Below are 24880 nucleotides of genomic sequence, written 5' to 3'. Positions count from 1 at the left end.
TAAAAGTCGCCCCTATTAAATTATTTTTTAATAGAAAATTTGATAAATCACACATTCTCCACGCAGGCGGTGAGACGGGCTGCCCCTGTATATCTGAACCCACGGTATCTGCCCACAAACAACGGTTTTGAACCCGAGTAGGGCCCCATAATGGTCAACTAACAACAGCGGTTCAGCCAAAACCATCAAAGGTTAAAAAGGAGACTTTTAATTTTAACTTCGCAGCTCTCGCGCTCTTGGACACTGTAAATTAGTTATGACGCTTTGTTGGCAAAACGAAGACTCGAATTCCAAACATATTGCATCTAACCTTGGTCGGCCGCCAGTATTAAGGTAAATAGGGTGGTTTCTACATAATCCATGGTCTCAACAAATCAAATTCATGTGCAGAATGAGATGGAAGCCCCATGGTCAATTAAATAAATGAATATCACAGCTGGATGCCCATTAATACCAAAGGGAAGTCGGAATATAAATTCAGGAAGCCTATGTGCCTGCAACACCAATGCGAAAGTTTGTTTGTTCACCATCATACTACGATTGCAAAAGAAAATACCATCTGCGCAGAAAGGAAAATGGCGAGCTCTACTGCAGGCCAGGTTATCAAATGCAAAGGTAACTACTTCAGTTCAGTGCAAGGAGTCATGGCCACATTCTATATTTCTTTCATGTATATCATTTCTGGGCAAAATTGATTTTCACGGTTAAACTGGATTTATGCAAACTGTATGTGTGCTTCTTGAAATCTGATATATTTTGATATTTGTACTTTTTGCAGCTGCTGTTGCATGGGCAGCAGGAGAGCCTCTGAAGATTGAAGAAGTGGAGGTGGCTCCCCCACAGGCAATGGAAGTCAGAATCAAAATTCATTATACTGCCTTGTGTCATACAGACCTTTATTTCTGGGAAGCAAAGGTATGCTATCTATAATTATCATTAGAATTAAACTTATTGAATGGAGGTTTCTGTGATTCATATCAAATTCTTGAAGATTCTTTGGCGAAAATCACATAGAGAAACTTTTGTCGACGCATTTCGAACCAACCAGTGTGGTTCATTGTCAGGACAAGTTGAATGAGCAGATCTCTCTTTGCACATTAAATAGATAGGGCAGAATACCCAATTACCCAATTGGGTATTCTGCCCTATATATTTAATGCGCAAAGCGAGATCTGCTCATTCCACTTGTCCTGACGATGAACCACACTCGCTGGTTCGAAACGCGTCGACAAAAATTTCTCTATGTAATTTTCGCCAAAAGATCTTCAAAAAAAAAAACTAAACTTATTAAACATACAGAAAAATTAAAATTGGATACTGTATAACACACTGACATCTCTTTATACCATTAAATTACTTCAAATATTTATTATAAAAATTTCTTGACTGTTAATGCTTCCGTTGCAGGGCCAAACTCCTCTCTTTCCCCGCATCTTGGGACATGAAGCAGCTGGGTATACACTCTGTTCTTGTCTATAAATCGATAATTCAACAAAGTTAATTAGGCATACTAGCAGGCACATAGAATTTCAAAAAGGGCAGAAGGGACAGTAATTTTCTTGTGATTTATTGCTCACTAATCATAAGTTGGTTGACACAGAGTTGTTGAGAGTGTTGGAGAAGGGGTGACTGAACTCAAGGAGGGTGACACTGTGCTTCCCGTATTTACTGGAGAATGTGGAGAATGCAGACATTGCAAGTCAGAGGAGAGCAACATGTGCGATCTTCTAAGAATTAATACCGACAGAGGGGTTATGATAAGTGATGGGAAGTCGAGGTTTTCAATCAATGGGAAACCCATTTACCACTTCGTTGGTACATCGACTTTCAGCGAGTATACGGTTACGCATGTCGGTTCCCTTGCCAAAATTAATCCAGAGGCTCCTCTGGACAAAGTCTGTATTCTGAGTTGTGGGGTCTCAACAGGTAAATTATTTTCTGGGGTTTTCGAAACTTAAATTGCTGATGATTGTGAAAGATCACAATGATATTATTGAATTAGTTTACACTGTATATTGATTTATAAAGTGGATGATTGAATTCTTAGAGTTCTGCTTGCTGGACTGTTAATAAAATCACCATGATCGTTTCCTTGATTGGAATTCAAATTCAAAATTCATTTTATTGTGGATTCAGGGATGGGGGCGACTTTGAATGTAGCCAAACCCAAGAAGGGTTCGTCAGTAGCAATATTTGGCCTTGGGGGTGTTGGGCTTGCCGTAAGTAAAATTCAGCTTCATTTCTGAATTTTTCTTTTTATGGAATCAATATGATGAGTTTACTGTTTAATTTTCTGTTAGACATCTGACCTGGGCTTAACTACGCACGCAGGCTGCTGAAGGGGCAAGAATTGCAGGAGCTTCTCGAATAATTGGAATCGATTTAAACAGTGACAGATTTGAAAAAGGTTGTAAAATGCCCCATTTCCATCTTTTGTTAATCACTGTATGTATGTTGACTCAAGAATTTCCTTTCTATTTCGTTGTCTGAATCGTTTTTGTTATCTGTCCTCTTTCAGCAAAGCTCTTTGGTGTAACGGAATTTATAAACCCACTGGACTACAAGAGGCCTATTCAAGAGGTTGGTTGAGCTGCCTACAATGATTTCAACTTCTCTTTTCCTTTGTCTCTTTCAAATTTATTGCTCTTTGTTGGTGCTCGATAGATCTGTAAAAGAATTTATGTTAAAGCTCAATTCAGTTTTGTGTTGTATTCGGAGAAATGTTTTAAATTAAAACTAAATTCTGGGAGCTTATCAGGTTATTGCCGAGAAAACTGATGGAGGGGTGGACTACAGCATCGAGTGCACAGGGAATGTCAAGGCCATGATTCAAGCCTTCGAATCCTGCCATGATGTATTTACTCTGCCTTCCCTTCCCTTTCTTCTGAAATTGTAAATATACGCTCAGTTTTAGCTACAATGCATATACTGATCAAATGGGTATGTGTTTGTTGTTCAGGGTTGGGGTGTAGCCGTTTTAGTGGGTGTCCCTCATTCAGACGCAGTCTTTGCAACCAGCCCTGTGAATTTTCTGAACGAAAGGACATTGAAAGGAACTTTCTTTGGAAACTATAAGCCCCGCACCGATTTGCCAGGCCTTGTAGAATTGTATATGGATAAGGTAGGACTTTCTTTCATTTGTTATTCTATGAAGATTCATTCATTTGCTTAGATTTTAGGATAGAAATGGCTCTCTCAGGCGCCATGCCTGCTGCTTTCCTTTCGTGGCAAAAATCACTACTATTTGATCTCCATGTAATTAGTCTTCCAAGCTAACTTCTTTATTTTTTTGCAGAGGCTTGAATTGGAGAAATTTATCACACATGAGGTTTCATTCGCCGATATCAACAAGGCATTTGATTACATGATTAAAGGCGAGAGTCTGAGATGTGTGATAAACGTGATTGGCAATTAAACGTTCGAGAGGAAGTCAACAGTAATATCTTAAGTTCTCCTAAGTTTCTTACAGATTTTGTGGTGGATGGCATCTTTGAAGTTAAATTCCTTGACATATAGAGGTTCCCTGAATTCAATACAGAAAGGGTTTGGAGAAATATGTTAGAATTTTAGTATTGTAAAAATTGTTACAATTTTGAATTTTAAAAGTTTTGAACTTTGAACGAGCGTTATTGTTACGAAGAATCTATGTTCAAATTATCTGAACTTGAATAATCAACATGGTTATAACAAATTGTTTTTATTAAAAAATTATAGTGAAAGTTTGAATGGATGTGGAAATTTGAAACATGTTATTAAGTCAAAGTTGGAATTATGATTAACCTGAAAAACCAAAATTGGCTGTGTGAAAATTTGAAAGTGTTTTTTATTTATAAAAAATCAAAGTCAAAATCTTTGTAATAATCTCTTCTCATGTTTATCAATTCCACATATAACATTAAAAATTCATTTACAAAAAAATTTAGTTCATTATCTTTCCCAAAAGTGCTTTCTATTCTTTTGAATATGTTAGGATTTACAAAGAAATTTAGTTCATTATCTTTCCCAAAAGTGCTTTCTATTCTTTTGAATATGTTAGGATTGCAATATTTCAACAGTCCGGTCTTTGCACTCAGCAGCATTCTCTGGGTTCAATTTTAATATTGATGTGTACTCCTTGGACTATTCAAATTTGCTGCATTAAGTAAAAAATCCTCTTCCCAAATGCTTTGATGGGCTAGGCTTTCTTGGTCTTTGAAGTTGAGTTCAGTTTAGAAACTTATTCGAAAAAATATATATTATAAACAAGAGGTCACTGTAAATTGCATACCAAAGTTGTATGGATTTTAAAAAGAATTACAATAACATTTTGTTGCCTTATACACGTTTTAGTGGATGTTGGAACCGAAGTGGTTATCGACACTCGTTTTAGGTTTTCACACAGACTTTAGTATTGAAAGCTATGAACCCCGATGGTATAAGTAAAATATATTGGGTAAGTATAGAATAAAAATTACTAAATTTATGTGTCATTTGGTAAATTTGAGCGATCAGATTTGTAATGCTTCTTGAAATCCAAGTAGAGTAGTTGATCATTAGGTAAAGAAACTCATATTTTTTATAAATCTTAAAATAAGTTATTTTTGCATGTATCTCTCATTTCTCATTTATTATTTGGGAAAGCAAGTCTTTTTTTATGTTGGTTTAATATCATTATTTGGGAAAGCAAGTCTTTTTTTATGTTGGTTTAATATCATTATTTGGGAAAGCAAGTTTTTATTTGGGAAAGCAGGTTGTTTTTTTTTTGTAGGTTTAATGACATTACAATTAGTATAGATTCAATTTAATTTTCGATGAATGTATGTTGGTTTTGAATAACGGATTAATAAAATGTTTTAACTATAAGAAATTTTTAATTTTCACTTGCTAATAATAATAGTTTCAGGTTGGTTGTTGTGGAGCAGGAGGAGCAATCACACCCTATGTAGGTGAAACCTACAAAGTTTCAACTCTAAAATTTTCTCTACACATACATGCTTATGGTACTTATTTTCTCTACACATACATGCTTATGGTACTTTTGGCATTTACACGTGTAGATGCTTAGCTTCTTGGTTCTTCATGATATTATTCCTTCAATCAATTTATAACATTAATTTGTTAATCTCCTAAACCAAATCACCCCATGTAGGTGAAACCTTGAGAGTTTCAACTCTAAAATTTTCTCTAGAATACATAAATTACATGTAAATGCTTATGATAATTTTGGCATTCACACATGTAGATTTAAAGAAATACATATGATAATTTTGGCATTCACACGTGTAGATTTAAAGAAACACAAAAATACAGGAAATACCTCAACATAATGATAAAGGACAAACCTTAACACAAATTCCTTGTCATTGATAATTTTCCTAATATCATTGGATGTTTGGAAGCCCTTATAGATTGTACCTGAAGAGAAAAGTTGACTTTTTTATTAGTGTAGTTGCATTTTGAGAAGTGAGAAGTTGATTTTCATTGTAGTTGTGATTCTTTGAAAATGTGTGAGTTGACATTTAACATTTCAAATTTTAATTTTTAATTATTATAATTCTTAATTTGATAATTTCACTTTTCTTAATTAATAATTATAATTATTATTTTAATTATTAATTTTGAGCAAACATAACATTACATGATGTTACATGACTTTACAACATCCCCTTCATATTGGGTTGTAGAGCACCTCTCAATGTAATTGTATGCCATTCATTCTCAAAAGAAACTTTATTTATTTTCTTACTAGAGAATAGCCCTTGATGTGTTGCAATGATGTTTATTAAATCGTTTAAACCAAATTAATTCCTTGGTTGCATTAGAGATGAGATACTCTACTTAGATGCTTGGCTTCTTGGTTGTTCACGATATTATTCCTCCAGTCAATTTATAAAATTAATTTGTTAATCTCCTAAACCAAATCAATTCCTTAGTTGCATCTATCTTTGAGACACTCTACTTCAATAACTAAATGTTTGGCTACTTAGTTGCTCATGATATTATTCCTCTCATTAGTTTGAAACATTAGTTGGACCTAAATCTTTGATCATCCACATCCATTGCTCAAATCTCCATCACAAAATTCTACTAACTTTAATGTATCAATTTCCATCAAAAGTAATGTCCATGTTTTAAGAAGTGTTACATGGGGTTGTGTTCCTCACCATTTCAAGATGGAAAAAATCCATGTTGAAGGTTTCACATTATCTCCCTAAAAGAAAACTTATGGTGTGAAAAGTTTCCCACTCGAGACACCCAACCTAAAACCTTAAAATGTAAGGGATGTCTTAGCATATCCCTTGGATGCATTTTTGTGTTTTGCATTTCCATACCTTAGAAACTTAGTAGGAGATTTGTTTTATGTACCCTAAAAATATCTTAAAATTCTCTTTATTGATTAATAATGGTGTTAGCCTAGACCTAAAGAAAATTGGCTCAATCAAATTTAAAAAAAAATAAAAAAAAAATGATGTCTAGTCTTGTACATAACATAATATACATCATGATGGAATTTTCATTTACAAATAACACTTTTTCATTGCTTGCAACTCAACCTACATCTTTGGGTTGCATCTCTAACAAATGCATAAGTTCAAAAAGCTGGCTCTGAGCTGCGCACGCACCGATTAGGGCAAGAAACGCAGCGGGTTGAACCGCCGCCATGGACGCTCCAGGGGGCGGAGAGGCCTCTCCCCCCCCTCCATTATCTGCTGAAATCGCATTCAAAAAGCTTCTGACCCAGAAAGGGAAAAAACGGCCAAACCCTGAAGTTCCAACGTTTATCAAAAAGCTTGAAGAAATACCAGAGATCGCGCTGCCTGAAGAACAACCAATCAAAATAGCTCTTGCACTGGCGGACAGAGGATTGGTCGGGCAATTTATGGGTCGCTGGCCATCAACAAAATCGACAGATGAATGGGTTCAACGAAATTGGAGGCCTCTGCTGAAGAACAACGTGATCTGCTATGCTGTCGGCCGAGGATTTTTCATCTTCGAATTCACTACCAAGGAAGACCGTGATCTGGTGTTCAGAAACGGTCCGTATTTCATGGGAAACCAAGGCCTTTTCCTGAACAAATGGACCCCTGATTTCGATCCTTCAGTCGATGTTCCAAAGGAGGTCCCTGTTTGGGTCCGGCTCCCCAACCTGCCGATCCACTGCTGGAGCTACCAATCTCTTCAAAAGATTGGAAACGGGTTGGGTCGATTCATTGACAAAGCTGATAATAAAGGCCAATACACCTGCGCAAGAATCTGCGTGGAAGTTGACTTGGAAGCTGGTCTACCGGAAGCCATTAAACTCACAGTGGGAGATTGGCAGCACTACCAGAAACTGGACTACGAGCAACTGCCCTTCAAGTGCAGAACCTGTCATGAGCATGGTCACTTCCAACGAAACTGCCCTAAAGCCCCACCAAGGGACAAGGCGGAAGAAGAAGGATGGAAAGAGATAAAAAAGGGCAAAGTAATCTCAAAAGCCACTGAACAGACAAAATCTGGGACAATGGGGAACCCCCAGGCCAATTCTCAGAATAAACCAATCACAAAAGAAGGCCCCCCTTCAGCTGAAAAGGTGAATGTAACAGAGAATCAGGAAGAAACTGAAGACCAATCGAATAAAATGAAAGAAACCGAAGAAAACTCTCCGGATCCCCTAGTAGATGCTGAACAAAGGGGAACCGAAGGGAATGAGGAGCACATCAGCCCAGCCTTTGATTCAGGGGAAGAGTCGGAAGAGAGAGACACCGAATCAGATGGATCACAAATCACTCCTATCAAATCAACTAGGGGACGAAAATCCAAGAAGAAACAGAGAGAGGAGAAAACGTATCTGGATGTCCTTCAAGGCTCCCAGAAAACTCTAAAAGGAATGATGAACACCAGATCCGGGCGCAAGCAGAGCAGGGCTCCAAAAGGAGCCACCTCCTCCCAAGGCAGTAAATAATGAAATACATCTCCTAGAACTGCAGAGGGTTAGGCAGCAGACTGAAAGAAGAAGCCCTGAAAGACATTGTTAGGATTCATTCGCCTGAAATCCTTCTCATCCAGGAGACAAAGATGGAGGATATTACGCTCCTCCAAACTAGTAAGACATACTGGCACAAAGGTCCCGGAAGAGCTGTCAGCGCAAGGGGAGCCTCTGGTGGGCTTGCCTCCTTCTGGGACAGCTCAAAATATGAACTGATTCAAGAAGAAATCTGCTCTCACTGGATTTTCATCCAGCTCCTTCACAAAGAGTCTGGGCAACAAGTAAGTATGTTTAATATTTATGCTCCGGTCCTTCCAGTTGAGAAAAATTTTTGTTGGGACTCGCTTCAGTCCTTTCTTTTACTGCACAAGCCAGGAAATATCATTATTGCAGGTGATCTGAATGTCACTCTTACCATTGATGAGAAAAAGGGGGGCTCCCCAGTAAGGGATCCAGCTAGAGAATGGGTGGAAGACGTAATGTTAGATTGGGATCTTGAGGATATCAAGCCTTCTGGCGGAAAATATACCTGGACCAATAAAAGATTAGGGCCCAACCACATAGCTGCTCGTCTGGACAGATTCCTTGTCCAATCCTCTTTCCTCTCATGTGGCCTAACTGCCTCGTCTAAGATTCTCCCAAATTGCACATCTGACCATAAACCCATCAGTCTCGAGCTATCCCTTGATGGAAACCTTGGCCCAATACCTTTTAGATTCAGTCCCTTGTGGACTCAGCAAGATGGTTTCCAGGACGTGGTTTCTGAAGCTTGGAATCGACAGATCCTGGGATCTCCTTTCTATGTGTGGGAAGAAAAATTGAGGGGCCTTAAAAGAAAACTCAAGGAGTGGGCTAAAAACCTGAAAACACCCACTGCCAAGAGAAAAGAATCCTTAGAAAACCTTGCTGCCCATCAATCTGCAATGGAGAAATCTGTTATATCTCAAAATCTGATTCAAAGAGAAGTTGAGCTGCAAAAAACTCTCCACAGAGACAGTAGGGAAGAAGAGGAGTACTGGAGACAAAAATCCAGAAACTTATGGCTGCAGGCTGGCGACAAGAATACCAGTTTCTTCCATAAGCAAGCCGAAGCTCGCAAGCAATTTAAATCTATATCAGAAATTCGATCCCAAGACACAGTGGTCAAAGATTTTGAAGGCATCAAAAGTGCTGCTTACACATTCTTCAAAGAGCTTTATACGGCTCCTGAAAATCCTCCTTTAGACCTCCAAGCCTACCCCTTTGACCGAATCCCTCATTGTGTTCATGAATCTGTCAACGCTATGCTGACGGCTCCGATCAGCATGGATGAGCTCAAGAAGGCTTTGGACGGCATGGAGCCAGATAAAGCTCCCGGGCCTGATGGGTTCAATGCCAGATTTTTTCAATCTTGCTGGTCTACTATCAATAAAGATCTTTTGAGAATGATCAGGAAATCTCAAGCCTGTTCCAAGATCGGAGGCAGCACCAACTCGGCCTTTTTGGCCCTGATCCCGAAAGAGAAAGGAGCTACGGATTTTGGCAGATTTCGACCCATTTCACTATGTAACACCAGCTACAAACTGATCACCAAAACAATAGCCAACCGTCTCAAGAATGTTTTGCCAGATATCATTCCGGAAAATCAAGGAGGTTTCATCAAGGGGAGAAAGATTTTGGACAATATTGTGCTGGTGCAAGAAGCAGTTCATTCAAGTTGCCAGCGAAAAGAAAAAGGCATGGTGATAAAGCTTGATCTAGCAAATGCTTTTGACAGGGTGAAACATGATTTCCTCTATGCTGTTATGAGGAAATTGGGCTTCTCTCCCTCCTTCATAAATTGGGTGAAAGCCTGCATCGGCTCTCCATGGATTGCGCCGCTGGTCAATGGCCGCTCAACAAAGTTCTTCAACGCATCAAGGGGATTAAGACAAGGTTGCCCGCTGTCCCCGCTCCTCTACGCTATTCAAGCCTCTGTGCTTAGTTTCCAACTTGATAGCTGTCAACAAATCCAGACTCTGCCAGGACTCAGAATGGCTTCCAATGTTAAAGACATTAACCATGCCCAATTTGCCGATGATACTTTGTTGCTTGGAGGAGTGAGCATAAACTCTACCAGATCCTTTAAGAAGGAGCTAGACATTTACAAGGAGGTCTCGGGCAGCAAGATAAACTATCGCAAAAGCACTATCTATGGATGGAACTGTTCAGTCAAGGAACTGGCTGATATTGCCAGGCTCTTAGAGATGAAAGGAATTCAGACCTGGGAGTTTCTAAAATACTTGGGGATACCAATCTTCAAATCCATTCCCAAAGTTTCTCATTGGATGCCCATGCTTGACAAACTAAAATTAAGAATTCAAGCTTGGGGAGCCACTTGGCTGAACAATGCGGGGAAGGTTGTCCTGATGAAATCCGTTCTCACAAGCATGCCCCTTTATCAACACTCCATTATGCTGGCTCCCAAAACCTTCATCAGTAAAATGGATTGTCTGCTGAGAAGATTTCTATGGGAAGGGGGGGAAAATAATGAAAAAAGACTCCATTTAGTTAAATGGGACACTATTAAAAAACCAATGCTGGAAGGAGGTCTTCAATTAAGAGATCTGGGTGCCCAGAATCTCTCTCTGGGCACCAAAATTCTTTGGAATATTGTTGCTGGAAAGGTGAGCTGGAGTAAGAGAGTGCTGTGGAAGAAATACTTCAAAGGACAGCGGCTGAGGTGTTTGGACCAGCCTCCAAAAATCAGCAAAGGTTCTCCGATTTTCAAACTCTGTCTTACTGCTATGGAACATTTCAGTCACAAACTTTACTGGATACCAGGTAATGGGAAAAAAATCAGAATCTGGGAAGATCCAATCCTAGGTGAACAGCCTCTGAATCAGGTTGAAGGACTGACAAACATTAAAAACTGGCTACAATCCAATAACCTGAACACCCTGTGGGACATTTCAAATTGGACAAATGACAATGGACGACGGTGGGATAGCTGGTACTTGGGAGAGATCCCCCAAAGGCTGCAGACTGAAGCTTCACTTCTTATAGACAATCTTCAAGGAAAATCTCCAATCAAAGCAACAGTTAAAGACAAAAGAGGGTGGGGCTCCACCTCAGGCAGCTACACAGTTTCAGAAGGATACAAAAGCATAACAGCTACTACTAATGTCCCCCCTGATCCTACTCAATGGAGATTTATTTGGGCCTTTCCTTCGCTCCCCAAAATCGACTTTTTCTGTTGGACGTTAGCCCATAACAGCATTCTCACCAGAGATAATCTGAGAAAACGCGGAATGGAAGGGCCATCCAGATGCCCTTTGTGTTTGTCAGAGGAAGAGTCGGTTAACCACCTGATGTTACTATGCCCCTTTGCCCGTGAGGTCTGGAGGGGGGTCCTGAGATCAGGAGATGTGGAGCTTCCTGGTAACATTCCTGCCCTGCTTCACAATTGGATCAAATTGTCCCCGTTCAATCTTACAAAAAAATGCCTCCTCAAAACAGCCTGGATTTGGATTCCTAAATTTACCTGCTGGAAACTGTGGTTGGAGAGGAACAATAGGCTGTTCAGGGATGAAAAATGAAACTCTAGCAAAATCATCATAAAAATCCAAGCTTTTCTGGGAGAGACATTGGACACCAAACATGGTTTAAAGAATGAAGCAGCTCTGGACAATACGGAAGAGATTTGGTTCAAAGAACTTGTTCCAAACTACGATCCCAAAATCATACCTCCAGCTATCCATCAAGCTAACTGGGAAATTCGCCTGGAAGAACAGGAGTTTATCAAATGGCGGTCTGCTTTGGGGGAACACTGTCTTTTCTTCGATGGGGCCTCTAAAGGCAACCCCGGAGCTGCAGGTGGGGGTGGGGTTATTCTGAACCCGGATGGTTCAACTGAAATTCGGTTCCACTGGGGGCTGGGCATCGAATCCAATAACAGAGCAGAAGCTCTGGCTCTGTGGCAAGGGCTCAAGCTGGCTATCAAAAGGAATCTGCTGACTTTGTCGGTCTTTGGAGACTCCAGGCTGATTATACAAGCTTTGAACCTCAACTCAACTCCTTCGCAGATTCAATTAGCCTCCATATTCAAGAAAATCAAGTTAAAGCTGCTCCAATTCCGGAAAATATCCTTCTTTCACATTCTGAGACATCTGAACAGTCAAGCCGACCTGGAAGCCAACCTGGGCTCTACCCGTTGCAGAAGATCACTACTAGTTAACTCAGAAGAATCGACTTGCATTATCCCTTAACTGTCGAATGGAAGGGATTCTGCCTCCAAAAAAGCGTGCTTAAGGAACCAATTAAATCTGCAGGGGCGGGATACGAACGAGGAGAGCTTTCTGTCCCTGAGAAAGGCATTATAATCAGATTCATAAACATTGCTACCCATCTGGATGCTTGGGCTCAAAGACTGGTAGCCAGAAGCGGTAAAGGATTCACCGCAAACAGCAGAAATCGAGCTGATGATTGGGTTCCAGGTCTCACTGGACTGTCAAGCCAACAGATGGGCGAACATAAGGTGGACTCCGGGCAGAGGAACAGAAGCGTCATCGGTTGGGCAATGGAAATTCTAGGACTGATTCACCCTCTTATCCCACTCCAGCATAGTAAAAACACACAGGCTCTCAGATCTGATGAAGCACTAAATATGTGGATCGAATTACCTATGTGATGTAATTTCAGTACGCGGCAGCTGTTTTGCCGCTTAATAAAATCCATACCCGTTAAAGTCTAAAAAAAAAAAACTCAACCTACATCTTTGGACTCATGTCTTTAGATAATTGACCATATGAACATTAGTTGTGATGTTGGATTTCAACTTTTAATATTGACAAATGTTTGCAAAAAATAATTGCATCATTGTTGGAATTTAGAAGATCTAACATGTATGCTTGAAGTAAGTATTTGAATCAATAGGCGGATTCTCTCAAATACTTGTCCCTTTAGGTACCCATCAATCCTTTGGCAACACACTTTGGAAGTTTGCTTTAAACCACACGAAACCTCCTACAACCTACAAACCAAACGTCCTCTTGTGGATTTCACATATGCTTTAGGCTACAACATGTATATCTTCTCTAACTCTCCATTGGGGAAATTTCCATTTACATAAAGTTGATACACGTTTATACCATGTAATTTAACAAGTATGAGCACACCTTAATTGATGACATCTGCACCACGAGTGAAATATTTTTTTGGTAGTTGACTCCTTGAGGCTTCATTGATAGTAATGAAATAAGTATGCTTGACATTATAGAATAATCATGGAACCATTGTGATGGCCTTTGAAATTTATTTTAATTATTAGTGATTCACTATTAATATTGTCCACTTCCTCAATGCTCATAAGCCCTAGTTTTAACTCCTCTACACCATTAATATCCTCCTTATCCATAGATTCCTCCATTGTATCTCTTATGGGAATTGACTCCCCTTACAATGTTGATGGTTTTAAAAGAACTAACACCAATCCTATCACCCCTAAAGTCCAATATTTGCATTGGTTTCTTAGTAGCACTTTCCGTGTCACATCTCCCACTCCTTTAACCAATAATGTATGTTGATCAAATACAATATACCTACTTTTGATAAGCTTCTTGTTTACTAGATCTTAGACTCTATAAATACTTGAATAACCATCATATTTGACCATAAATCCACTTCATACTTTCTCACCCAATGCCTCTCCTTCCCATATTGTACATAGAGATAAACATGGTGCCGAGACACCTCCGCACATAGATTTCTTGGCTTCCTCCCATTCCATGCCTCATAGGGATGCATGGATTGTAACAACCCTAGGTTAAAGTTTCATGTAATAAAGGATAATAAAAGAAAAATAAGACCAAGCTCATGGGACACGTATTCCAAGTTGAATATTGAGAAAACACTTTAGTGGTCATCACTAGTAGTTCAATAATAGCTATGGAAATTAACAAAGGCAAAGAGGCAATAAATGACATTTAATTAAGGAAATAAAGAAAATAGGAGAAAATGAAGGTGAAGAGACACAAATATGCATGCAAAGGAAATTAAAGAAAAATGAAGGAAAATGAAGAGAAAGGAGACATCAATGATAAAAAGGCACCTGAGAAAAATTCACATATTTTGGTCAGTGTTGGCTTGGATCAATTTTATAGAGAGAGAGAGTGAGAGCAAGCAAGAAAACAATGGAAAACAAAGGAAGGGAAAGGACAAGTAGAGGAAAGCATAGGAAAAGATGGAGAAAGTTGGATCAGAAACTTAAGCAGGAATATTTTGTAGGTAATAGGTTGCATGCATGATTTCCTTGTTGGGATGTGGATGCATGGTGCATGTATTTGTTTATTTGGTTCATTTTTTGTCGTTGGCATGGGTTTATCCTGGTTTGACAGTGGTTTTAGCCTTGCCTTGCCATTTCCTGGACAATCATGGTGTGATGGGATTCATTCTTGGTTGAGCTTTGGATTGCCGAAAGGTTTTGGAACCAGGTGAGGTGGTCTCATGAAAATCCCAAAGGCTAGGGATTGAGATGGTTTTCTTTGGGAAACAATTGACAGGTGGGTGAAGATAGGAAAATTCCTTAGGTATGTTGAAGAAATTCTGAGGCATCCAAGCTTGGTTTGGTTTTGTGATCTCAACACTGGTTTAGGTGAGATCACACTAGCTTGAGCTTGGAGGTGGCTTAACCTCTGGATTCCTTATTTTCTTATGTTTTGGTTTATCTCATGAGATCCAACATTCATGCTTGGAATATGGCACAAGGGTGGCTAAAAGAAAGATTTTTTCAGCCAAATCTATGGTCGGGTGGTATGTGGAAGTCCTTGACGTGGTTGGGTTTTGCATATGCTAATATGATTTATTCTTCTAATGTAATTAATGAGTACATGTACTTGTTATTATGTGTATTTTAAGGTTATTTGGTCATGGTTTCTATTATGGTTATATGCTGGTTATAAACATGGTTCTATGATATACTCTATTTTTGGATTTTGTTCATGATTTGATAGTTTATGAAATGGTTTATGAATGAATGGGCTAACAAGTGTTGTTGTAGCTAACTTGAGAGGGCATTGAGCCTTCTTGGTGATTATCAGATGAATTTTAGAAGTTTATGATCAGATATGCATTCATAACCTATAGCTTTCATGTTTACAATATGTTTGACGAATGTCTATCCCGTATTAGGCATGTTCTAGTCAAGATCATGTTCAATTTTTGAATGGTTAGCCTTGTTATCATGTTATTTATGTTTCTAGAAACTTACAGGCAATTTTGGGTAGCGGTATGAAGGCTTTCCTGAAAAAGTGGCATAGATCTCATGACCGCATGCACATGACATGGGATTTTTTGTCATAACAACATGTAGGCAGGCTTATGGGTGCCGCTGGAGCCTCATAACCGCATGCATAGTGTGTTAAAGGTGCGGTTGGGGTGTTAAGTTAGTGAAAAGAGTTTCAGCTCAAGGATTGATCACCAAGGGTGTTTGTTGGGATCTTGAGTGGTATGAAGTCTCTGATGGATGCCAGTAATTTGTTGGTTTGTAGGCCCTACTACCATCACTAGAACTTGGAGGTCGGGTCATGTCATAGTAGTACTCAACTCATGTTTACCCTGTAGAGCTTGTAAAAGCGGGTAAATGTGGGAGGGGTCATTACAGGGTGCTATCAAAGCGGGTTTCATTCTCTTTGAGTGATATTTGATACCACAGGGTGGTATCAGAGCTTTCAGGTTCAAACATGTGGAAAGGATGGGATAAATGTATATTGTCATACATGCATTGTGATGGTTATGGTTATCATCATGAGGTTATTATTACATTCTTATGTCATCATCCATAATGTTGATTTGTTGATACCATGATGTATGTATATGAATCGTGCTAATTTGGACTGATTTGTGCAGATGTGATAACCTCCCCTAACTTCACTAAGGTATGGTTTGATCATGTTTCTATTTGGTTTAGTATGCTTGTAGGAAGAAGACGATCAGAGATGACAAGTAGAATGGTGGGCTATAGTTCATGTGACTCTACTTACAAGTCAGTTTAACCACAACGAGATGAATATTCTCTTGATATAGAAAATATATTGAGAAGTTTGCAGGCATAAATCGAAAGTTGTAAGGAAAATGATAATAGGATGATTCACACGCAGGAAAGGATTTGTAACAGCCTCGGGTTAAAAGTTCATGTAATAAAGTTAATACAGTGAAAACAAGACCAAGGTCACTAGACATGTATTCCACACTGAATTTTTGGAAAAACATCCTAGTGGGTGTTCATTTGTGTTTTTATCATGGCTAACAAAATTGGAAAAGGCATTGGCAAAGGTATTGAAAAGGAAAAGAGGCATTAATTGACATTTTATTTATGAAAATAATGGAAAATAGGATAAAAGGAAGGTGAAAGGTCACATAATTAAATGTGAGGAGGAAATTTAAGGAAAATTAAAGGAAATTGAAGAAAATAGAGGCCTCAATAATAAAAATACTTCTGAGGATTAGTTCACAACTTTTGTTGGTTAATTTTTTTTTTTTTTTTCAATTTTAGCTCAGAGCTCTCTATATTCTATCATACACTTGCACGCTTAGAGCATTCTTAGAGCACTCTAGCATTAGAGAAAGGAAGACAAAGGAAGGACAAGAAAACAAAGGAAAGCAAGATCAAGCAAGGAAAAATTGGATCTAGCATCCTCAATGGGAATAATTGCAGGTAATAGGTTGCATGCGTGATTTCCTAGTTGGTTGGTGAATGCATCGTAAATGCATGGTAAATGCATGTACATATTTGGTGCAATAGTGGTTTCAACCTTTCCTTTCCATTTTCGGATAACCGTGGTGTGATGGGGTTCTTTCATTTGGTTGAGCTTTGGATTTCTGGATGGTTTTGGATCAGATTGAGGTGGTCTCAGGAAAATTCCCAAGGGCATAGGAATCCTTTGACCGGTTTTGGTAGGATTGTGGTAAAGCCTAAGGGTGGAGATAGAAAATTTCCTCAAGGTATTGGTGAAGAAATCTAAAGGCATCCAAGCTTGTTTGGGCCTAGGAATCCCTTGACCAGTGTTGGCAGGATTGTAGTAAATCCTGATAGTGTATGTTCTTGTTTGGGCCTAGGAATCCCTTGACCGGTGATGGCAAATTGCGGTAAATCTTGAGTTTGTAGGTGATTGTTTTGGACCTAGGAGTCCCTTGACCAGTTTTGGAGGGATTGCAGTAAGCCTGAGGGATCCATGGTTGTTTTGTTGTGAGTCCCACATTCATGCTTGGAATATGGAATGAGGGTGATTAGCTAAAAGAAAGATTTGGTTCAGCCCAATCTATGGTCGGGTGGTATGTGGAAGTCCTTGATTTGGTTGGATTTTGCATATGCTAATAAGAGCTCTTTTCCTCTTGTCTTTCATGATTATTTATACTTGTTATTATGTGGCTTTGATGGTTTTTCTATCATTGCTATTATTTTGGTTATAAGCATGGTTTCATGACAGATTGTAGTTATGGCTCTTATCATGTTTTGATTAGTAAATGAATGGTTATTGAATGCATGACCTAATAGATGTTATTACAACTATTATGAGAGGGCATTAGACCTTCTTTATGATTCTCAAATAAGTATTAGACCCCTATGTTCATATATGCATTCATGACCTGTAGATTACATGTTCACAATGTGTTTTCCGAAATGACTGTCATGGTTAGGCATTGTTAGGTCAAGTCTTTGAGAAAATTCTATATGGATGTCTTTGTATTGATGTCATTTATCATTATGGAAAGTCCCACTAAGTTCTGGGTAGTGGTATGGAGGCTGACCTAAAATTTAGGCTTAAAATATGGGATCACATGCTCTGAAATGAACTTTTTGGGGTGAAACCGTTGGGATGCAAGCTTGTGGGAGTGGTTGGAGGCTTCCAACTACATGGATAACTTTCTGTGGGAGCGGTTAAGAGCTCAGGGCTATGAAAAAGAGGTCTAGATCAAAGTTTAGCCACCTAGGGTGGTTGTTCAGCCCCTGAGTGAACTGTAGCTCTTGTAGGAGGTGTCAAGTGGCAAGTTAGTGGTCATTAGTTGGCCCCACATCCTTAAGAGGACTTAGGAGGTTGGGTCATATCATAGTATCTCTCCATCTCATGTTTACCTCAGAATATCCATGAAAGTGGGTAAATGTGGGAGGGTGGTGTTACAGGTTGGTATAAGATTTGGTTTCATTCTCTTTGAGTGATCTATGATACCAGGTTGGTATTAGAGCTTCCTGGTTAAACACTTGGACTAGATGGGAAAAATGTGTTTGTCATGCATGCATGTTAGCTGTCTATGTGTTTGTTGTGCATGCATCATGGTGGTCATTATGATGTTTATGATGTTGTTTGTATGTTATGAGGTTGACATTTTTGTTAAGATAGTGCAGGAGATGTAGATCATCAAAGAGAGGTTACAACACTAGACCTTAGGGTAAGCACAGATCGTCATACATGTTTGTATGTTTAGCATGCATGTATTTTGGTTAATGGTTGTTATAAGCATTATGTTTATGTACATGTTTTTCATTCTATTACTGTTGTGGTTACATGCATGATAAATTCTAGTTGATCAATGTGGTCATATGCACATGCATTGAATAGTCATAAATGGTAGTAACCTGTTGTTGTATGAATTGTGGTCATATGCATGATGATTATGGTCATTGCATTTAAGATCTTGATGCTACTATGTATCGTGCTATTTTGGATTGGTCTGTTCAGATAGTTATGGTTATGATATTCATGTATGAGTCTATATACTTGTGATATTGTGTCATACTAATCTATACTAACGTGTGTAGATGTGATAGCCTCCCCTAAGATACATTGAGGTATGGGTGTGATTACATCATCTGTTTCTTTTTTCTAACATGGTATGTTTACAGGTTGGTTGAATGTTTTATTAATTGCATGATATCAGTATGTGTCTATAATACTGCATGAAGGAATGATCTTGTTTTAAGACAATTGTACTAACACAATATGCGCTGAGGCAACTAATATGCACTTGAGTGAAAACGAGTGCTAATTGTAGTAGTATGACTAACGAATGTGAGTTGATTTTTGATTATGACATGGTTGTTAGTCTTGGTAAAGGATGATTTCAAATTAATAGACATGATGTCTTGATATTTGGAATGTGTGATTGACATGTGTGAAAAATTGCAGGGCAACATGCTTCGTATTAACATGACAAGGTAACAATTGATTTGTATATATAACTAATAGTTGGGTGATGTGATAACATCTAATAAGACTCAATTGCAGCAATGAAAAAGGTAAAAGAAAGGAACTGGGTGATAACTACTTTGTCTATGTTTGGAAACCACAATTCCAAATGAATGAGTGCTTTGCATGAATACATGAAGTCTTCTTAACCTTGATTTTTTCTGACATTATGTGGATATGTGCTAGATTCATGGACATGTATTTGACAGGTATAACAACTTATTTTCAGTTATGATTAGACTTGTCGAGGAATTGGAGTTCCTTGAGAGATGATATATGTACATGTTTAGTTACAAGACAGTGTGCTGGAACAACGAGGTAAGGTAATTAATATATTGTTATATTTATTTATGCACTAACAATTGTGTGTTTATGGCAAAATGATGCAAGGAATTGCATGACAAAATAGACTGCCATGAAATCTTAAAGAAGGCCCGGGTTGAGCTTTCCTTTGGAAGCATTGGGAACCCATGGGATTGAGTCATGGTGTCTCTTACTAGTTTTGTGCTTTTGGTGCTTTGTGACTTGTTTGCGCTTGATTTGCAGTTTTGTTTATGTCTGGTGCACAACCATGCCACTTTGTTGTGATGTAGTATTGCAATTGGTTTTCCATGTTTTTCTTCTTGTTTGTTTCTTGTTCTTTCCTTTTATGTTTTCAAGGTCTTGGGAATTGGTTGGCAAAAGAGGAAAGTTAATGGAGCTCGAGGAGAGTTGAATGAAACCCAATAGATAATATAAGACTCAGATAAAGCCTGGTGCATGTATAAGGGCAGCTGGAGGCAAGATTATGACAACCAATTATGTTGGTTGTGTCCATTGGGATAAATGGACGGTGACATGAGAGTCATGAGAAAGGTAAAGTAAATGGATTCGAGTTGGCAGATGCCTTGGCTATGTTTGGAATTGTTGTTCTCAATGTTGTGCATATGTTGCATGGATAAGGGGAGTTCTCTTAACCTTGACCTTATGATATATGGTAATTGTGTTGATGATTATGCTAATGCCTATATATGTATATATGTATGTACATATTCCATTATATGACAGGGTCATCAGGGATCATGATTGATTTATGCTAATGTTTATATGTATGTTTGTATGTATGTCCTTGTTTGTCAGGGTCGTCAAGGATCATTCTCATGGAAGAATGATTGCCTATGCAAGTGAATGGTATGAATAGGTTCCTAATTTTATGAGGAATCAAGTAGAAAGAGTAGCCTTGAAAAATCTATGGGGTTAGTATCATGTGGATGTGAATCGATATTATGTGTTTATACTATGCCTATGTTTATGTTATGGCAAGTAATACTGACGGATACATCAACTGAATGAAAGCGGTGGGATCTGTGGCATGCTGGGACAAGCATGGATAGTGGAGAGACACTAGAGGTAAGGTTTCCCGGTAGAGACAACATGGTCTATGGATGCGCAATACTATTATTGTGTATATGTTGTACTTGTAATGTTGTGTACATGCAGTGCTATGTATATATGGTGTTGCGTACATCTTGCATATGTGGTTTTGTGCATATATGGTGTTATGTACATGTTGTATATGCATTGTTGTAAACACATTGTGTTGTGTACATGTCGTATATGTAGTGCTATGTACAAATGGTGTTGTGTACATATTGTATATGTGGTGTTGTGTACATGAGGTGCAGTGTACACGTTGTACATACAATGTTGGGTATATATAGTGTTGTGTGCATGTTGTACATGTGGTGCTATGTACATGTTATACATGTGGTGTTGTGTGCATGCGGTGTTGTGTACATGTTGTACATGTGGTATTGTGTGCTATGTATATATGGTGTTGCGTACATCTTGCATATGTGGTTTTGTGCATATATGGTGTTATGTACATGTTGTATATGCATTGTTGTAAACACATTGTGTTGTGTACATGTCGTATATGTAGTGCTATGTACAAATGGTGTTGTGTACATATTGTATATGTGGTGTTGTGTACATGAGGTGCAGTGTCACGTTGTACATACAATGTTGTGTATATATAGTGTTGTGTGCATGTTGTACATGTGGTGCTATGTACATGTTATACATGTGGTGCTATGTACATGTTATACATGTGGTGCTATGTACATGTTATACATGTGGTGTTGTGTGCGTGCGGTGTTGTGTACATGTTGTACATGTGGTGTTGTGTACACATTGTCCAAGTGGTGACGTGTACACACAATGATGTGTAGATGTGGTGTTGTGTGCACGTTGTGAGGGTGGTGCCGTGTATATGTGGTTTTTGGTACACATTGTGTAGGTGGTGTTGTGTATAGGTGGTATTGTGTACATGTGGTACATGTGGTATTGTGTGCACATCATACATGTTGTGTTGTGTACATGTGTTATTTTGTAGTCATGGTATCATGACATGTGTATTCATTATGTTGTACTCTATGTACGTATATGTTATTCATTGTACACCATGTGTAGGTGTATGCATTGTGTTGTGGTGTACATAGGGTGTAGGTGTATGTGTTGTGTTGTAAACTAGGTATAGGTGTATGTGTTGTGTTGTACATCGAGTGTAGGTGTATGTATTATATGGCGGGTCTAGGTGCATGTATTGGGAGGTGTTGTTTGTTGTATGTGGTTGTATGCGTGTGGTGTAAACTCAGGTGTATGTGTACGCAATTGAAGAGAAGCAAGGGCATTGGGTGTCTGTTGGGTGTGGCAACTAATCCGATGTGTGTATGGAAAGAACAAAGGCAGGAGGAAAGAACTGATTGAAGGATACGTATGAATATTTTATTTCAATTTTTACTATGCATGTGATCTATGATTTTGATTTATGATGGTTGTGTTTTGAGCTCAATTGATGTGATATTCTTATACATGATGATTTGATCAAAGAGCTAGTTTGATTTATTGTGACATGAAGTAAATAGAATTGCAAGTGTACCTTATTGACAAGCTACCAATGAGGTATGATTTAAATTTATTTCAATGTGTTTTGAGTCTAATGAGAATTATGTGCTTGGTACAGGGAAGCATGGAAATGCCTGGTTTGGGGGGTTGGATTAATGCTAGAGAAACAGAAACAAAAAAAGGGAATTAGAACAAGAAACAATGTATTGTTAAAGCATTTAGGAGCAGGGCCATTGTGGAACATTGGTACCCAATAGTGTCCATTGGTTACCATGAGCATTCTATGACCGATATGATGGTTTTGAGGTAGGGATATGCCTTGGTTTTTTGGGCATTCCGACGTGAGGAATCCTTTCCAAGGGATGAATTTCCCGAGAAAGGGGATGCCAAGGAACTTGGAAGATGAGTGAATGCATGGAAGGGGGTTACCATATTTCCCGAGGGATTGAGTAGTAGAGAAGGGAAGGCTGGGGGATGGATTTGTTTTGGTCATTAGCATTGCCAGATGGAATTAGATGCATATTGAGAGTGTGCCCTGGAATAATGAGTCGATAACTATTCACTGAGAGAACACGTAGCGTAAGGATTATAGTGCTAGATATTGGATGCAGACTTTGACTTTGGCAGTGGATTTTGGACTTCTTGGGAAGGAGGTGAATCCTGGTATTACTTTGAGGGTGGAGGTGTGAGCCTCTATATTCCCTTGTGGCTGATGCAGACTATGTATCCTTCATTATTTATCAGTTGAGGCAAAGGAGTTTTGGTCTATGTACATATTTATGTATGGTTATTATTGTAAAGACTATAATGAGTTGTGTTATAAGCTCCAATAAACAATATGATTGTCATGTTTTCAACATGATGTCATTGTAAATACTGCAACGAGCTGGGTTATAAAGCTCCATGGGTAGTATGTTTTTATTTTCAGTGGTTTACTGGTCATAAGTGTCATAGAACATCAAGGATGGTGTTCCTCTAAGGGGGAGGGGTCTATCACAACCCCAGGTTAAAAGTTCATGTAATAAAGTTAATAAAGGAAAAATAAGACCACGGTCACGAGACATGCATTCCAAGCTAAATGTTGTACAAAACATCCTAGTGGTGTTCATTTCAGTTTATTATGGCTAAGAAAATTGGCAAAGGCATTGGCAAAAGAATTGAAAAATAAAAGAGACATTAATTGGAATTTTATTTATGAAAATAATGGAAAATAGGAGAAAAGGAAGGTGAAAGGTCAAAAAATTGCATGTGAGGAGGAAATTGAAGTAAAATTAGAGGAAACTAAAGAAAATATAGACCCTAATAATAATACTACTTCCGAGGATTAGTTCACAACTTTTTTTACTTAACCTTTTGTTAGTTTTAGCTTGTAGCTCTCTCTATTCTCTCATACTCTTGCACACTTAGATCATTCTTGGAGCACTCTAGCATTAGAGAAAGGAAGGCAAAGGAAGGACAAGAAAGCGAAGGAAAGTAAGGATCAAGCAAGGAAAATTTGGATCTAGAAGATTCAACATGAATACTTGCAGGCAACAGGTTGCACGTGTGAGTTCCTAGCTAGTATGTGAATGCATGGTACCTGCATGTATGTATTTGGTTCTCTTGCTTTCATTGGCATGGATTTTTCCAAGTGCAACAATGGTTTCATCCTTGCCTTGCCATTTTCGGATAGCCATGGTGTGATGGGGTTCTTTCATTTGGTAGAGCTTTAGATTGCTGGATGGTTTTGGAAGCGGGTGAGGTTGTCTCAGGAAAATTCCCAAGGGCCTAGGAATCCCTTGACCAATCTTGGCGGGATTACGGTAAAACCTTAGGGTGGATATGAGAAAATTCCTTAAGGTATTGGTGAAGAAATATAGAGGCATCCAAGCTTGTTTGGGCCTAGGAATCCCTTGACCGGTGTTGGCAGGATTGTGGTACAACCTGGTAGTGTATGTTCTTGTTTGGGCCTAGGAATACCTTGACTGGTGTTGGCGGGATTGCAGTAAATCCTGTTTGTGTGGGCACTTGTTTTGGGCCTAGAAGTCCCTTGACCAATTTTGGTAGTATTACAACAATTTGATGAAAGAATTCACCCCTCCTGGGATATGTCTGCAGGTTCAACTTCCAATGTTGGGCCTTTAGATTATATTCTCAAATTTTAAATTAAATTAGTTTACATATCTCAAATTGCAAAAATGATATTTCCATTGAGTTCAGAACACCCAAAAACCCATGCCTAGGCTCTTTTTGGGCTCAAAAAGGCTGAAGAATGACCAAGTTAGGCCTCTTTCTCCAATTCTCTATCATCTACCCCGAAAATTGATACAATTTTCTAACTATTCTATGGAATCCACCTTTTCGTTGACCTCCAAGCCATAATTTCACTTGCGATCAACGAGATTCTTGTCACAACTGATGCAATTTGTTGCCTACTTAACCACTCTCATAAGGCCTTAAGTGTCGATTTCTTTGGCATTAGTCCTAGTTATATGGGCCATGTGGCCAAGGGTTGGGCTACACACTCGCCCCTTCGGCTAAGCGTTGGGTAGTGGTCACGTGTCAACAATAAAATTGAGGGTCGGGCCTATCCGCTCGCCCCCTCCGCCATGACTCCTGCCAACAATTACGTTGGTCTATTGGAACCGAGGGCCGAGGCCTATCCGCCCACCCCCTATGTTGTTAACCTAGACATGTCAATGCATAAAAACCTGGGGATGGGGCCAAGTGCACCACTCCCTTCCCCCAATGTGCCAACAACTTCAATTCAAATATAACTAGAGTTCCATTTCAGTTAAGAACTATTGTTGTGGTTTAACGGTAAACAATGGTATTACTGTATAGGAGCTTTAGGGGTCAAACCCCA

The 24880-nt window shown here is 38.9% G+C and overlaps 2 protein-coding genes across 2 annotated transcripts in view; both read left to right on the top strand.

Moving 5' to 3' along the window:
- The first annotated feature begins 464 nt into the window (after window positions 1-464).
- LOC149140353 (alcohol dehydrogenase 3-like) lies at window positions 465-3556 on the top strand. Its single transcript, XM_089447344.1, has 10 exons — window positions 465-615; window positions 779-915; window positions 1408-1454; window positions 1601-1926; window positions 2137-2219; window positions 2332-2407; window positions 2519-2580; window positions 2759-2854; window positions 2960-3121; window positions 3296-3556. Exons 1-10 carry the CDS (start codon window positions 489-491, stop codon window positions 3413-3415), a joined length of 1236 nt encoding a protein of 411 aa, XP_089303470.1. The 5' UTR covers window positions 465-488; the 3' UTR covers window positions 3416-3556.
- Window positions 3557-8871: 5315 nt separating this feature from the next.
- The window catches only part of LOC149140352 (uncharacterized), a 56038-nt gene continuing 40029 nt past the window's right edge, over window positions 8872-24880 (top strand). Inside the window, exons 1-3 of the mRNA XM_089450960.1 lie at window positions 8872-11347; window positions 11588-12118; window positions 12238-12482. Of these exons, the coding sequence (XP_089307086.1) occupies window positions 8872-11347; window positions 11588-12118; window positions 12238-12482 (3252 nt within the window). The remainder of the gene's footprint in view (window positions 11348-11587; window positions 12119-12237; window positions 12483-24880) is intronic.

This window comes from Pinus tabuliformis, chromosome X (genome assembly GCF_031772625.1).
Source record: "Pinus tabuliformis cultivar Carrire ecotype Pingquan chromosome X, CPIR1, whole genome shotgun sequence".
Taxonomy (NCBI): Eukaryota; Viridiplantae; Streptophyta; class Pinopsida; order Pinales; family Pinaceae; genus Pinus; species Pinus tabuliformis.
Note: the sequence above shows the minus strand (reverse complement) of the source record. Positions and strands in the feature narration are given on the sequence as shown.

Excerpts from the sequence above, each read along its gene's own strand:
- LOC149140353 (XM_089447344.1), top strand. The coding sequence starts at position 489 with ATGTGCCTGCAACACCAATGCGAAAGTTTGTTTGTTCACCATCATACT. Across the intron at positions 916-1,407 it reads TTTATTTCTGGGAAGCAAAG|GGCCAAACTCCTCTCTTTCC; the intron begins GTATGCTATCTA and ends CTTCCGTTGCAG. Across the intron at positions 1,455-1,600 it reads TTGGGACATGAAGCAGCTGG|AGTTGTTGAGAGTGTTGGAG; the intron begins GTATACACTCTG and ends TGGTTGACACAG.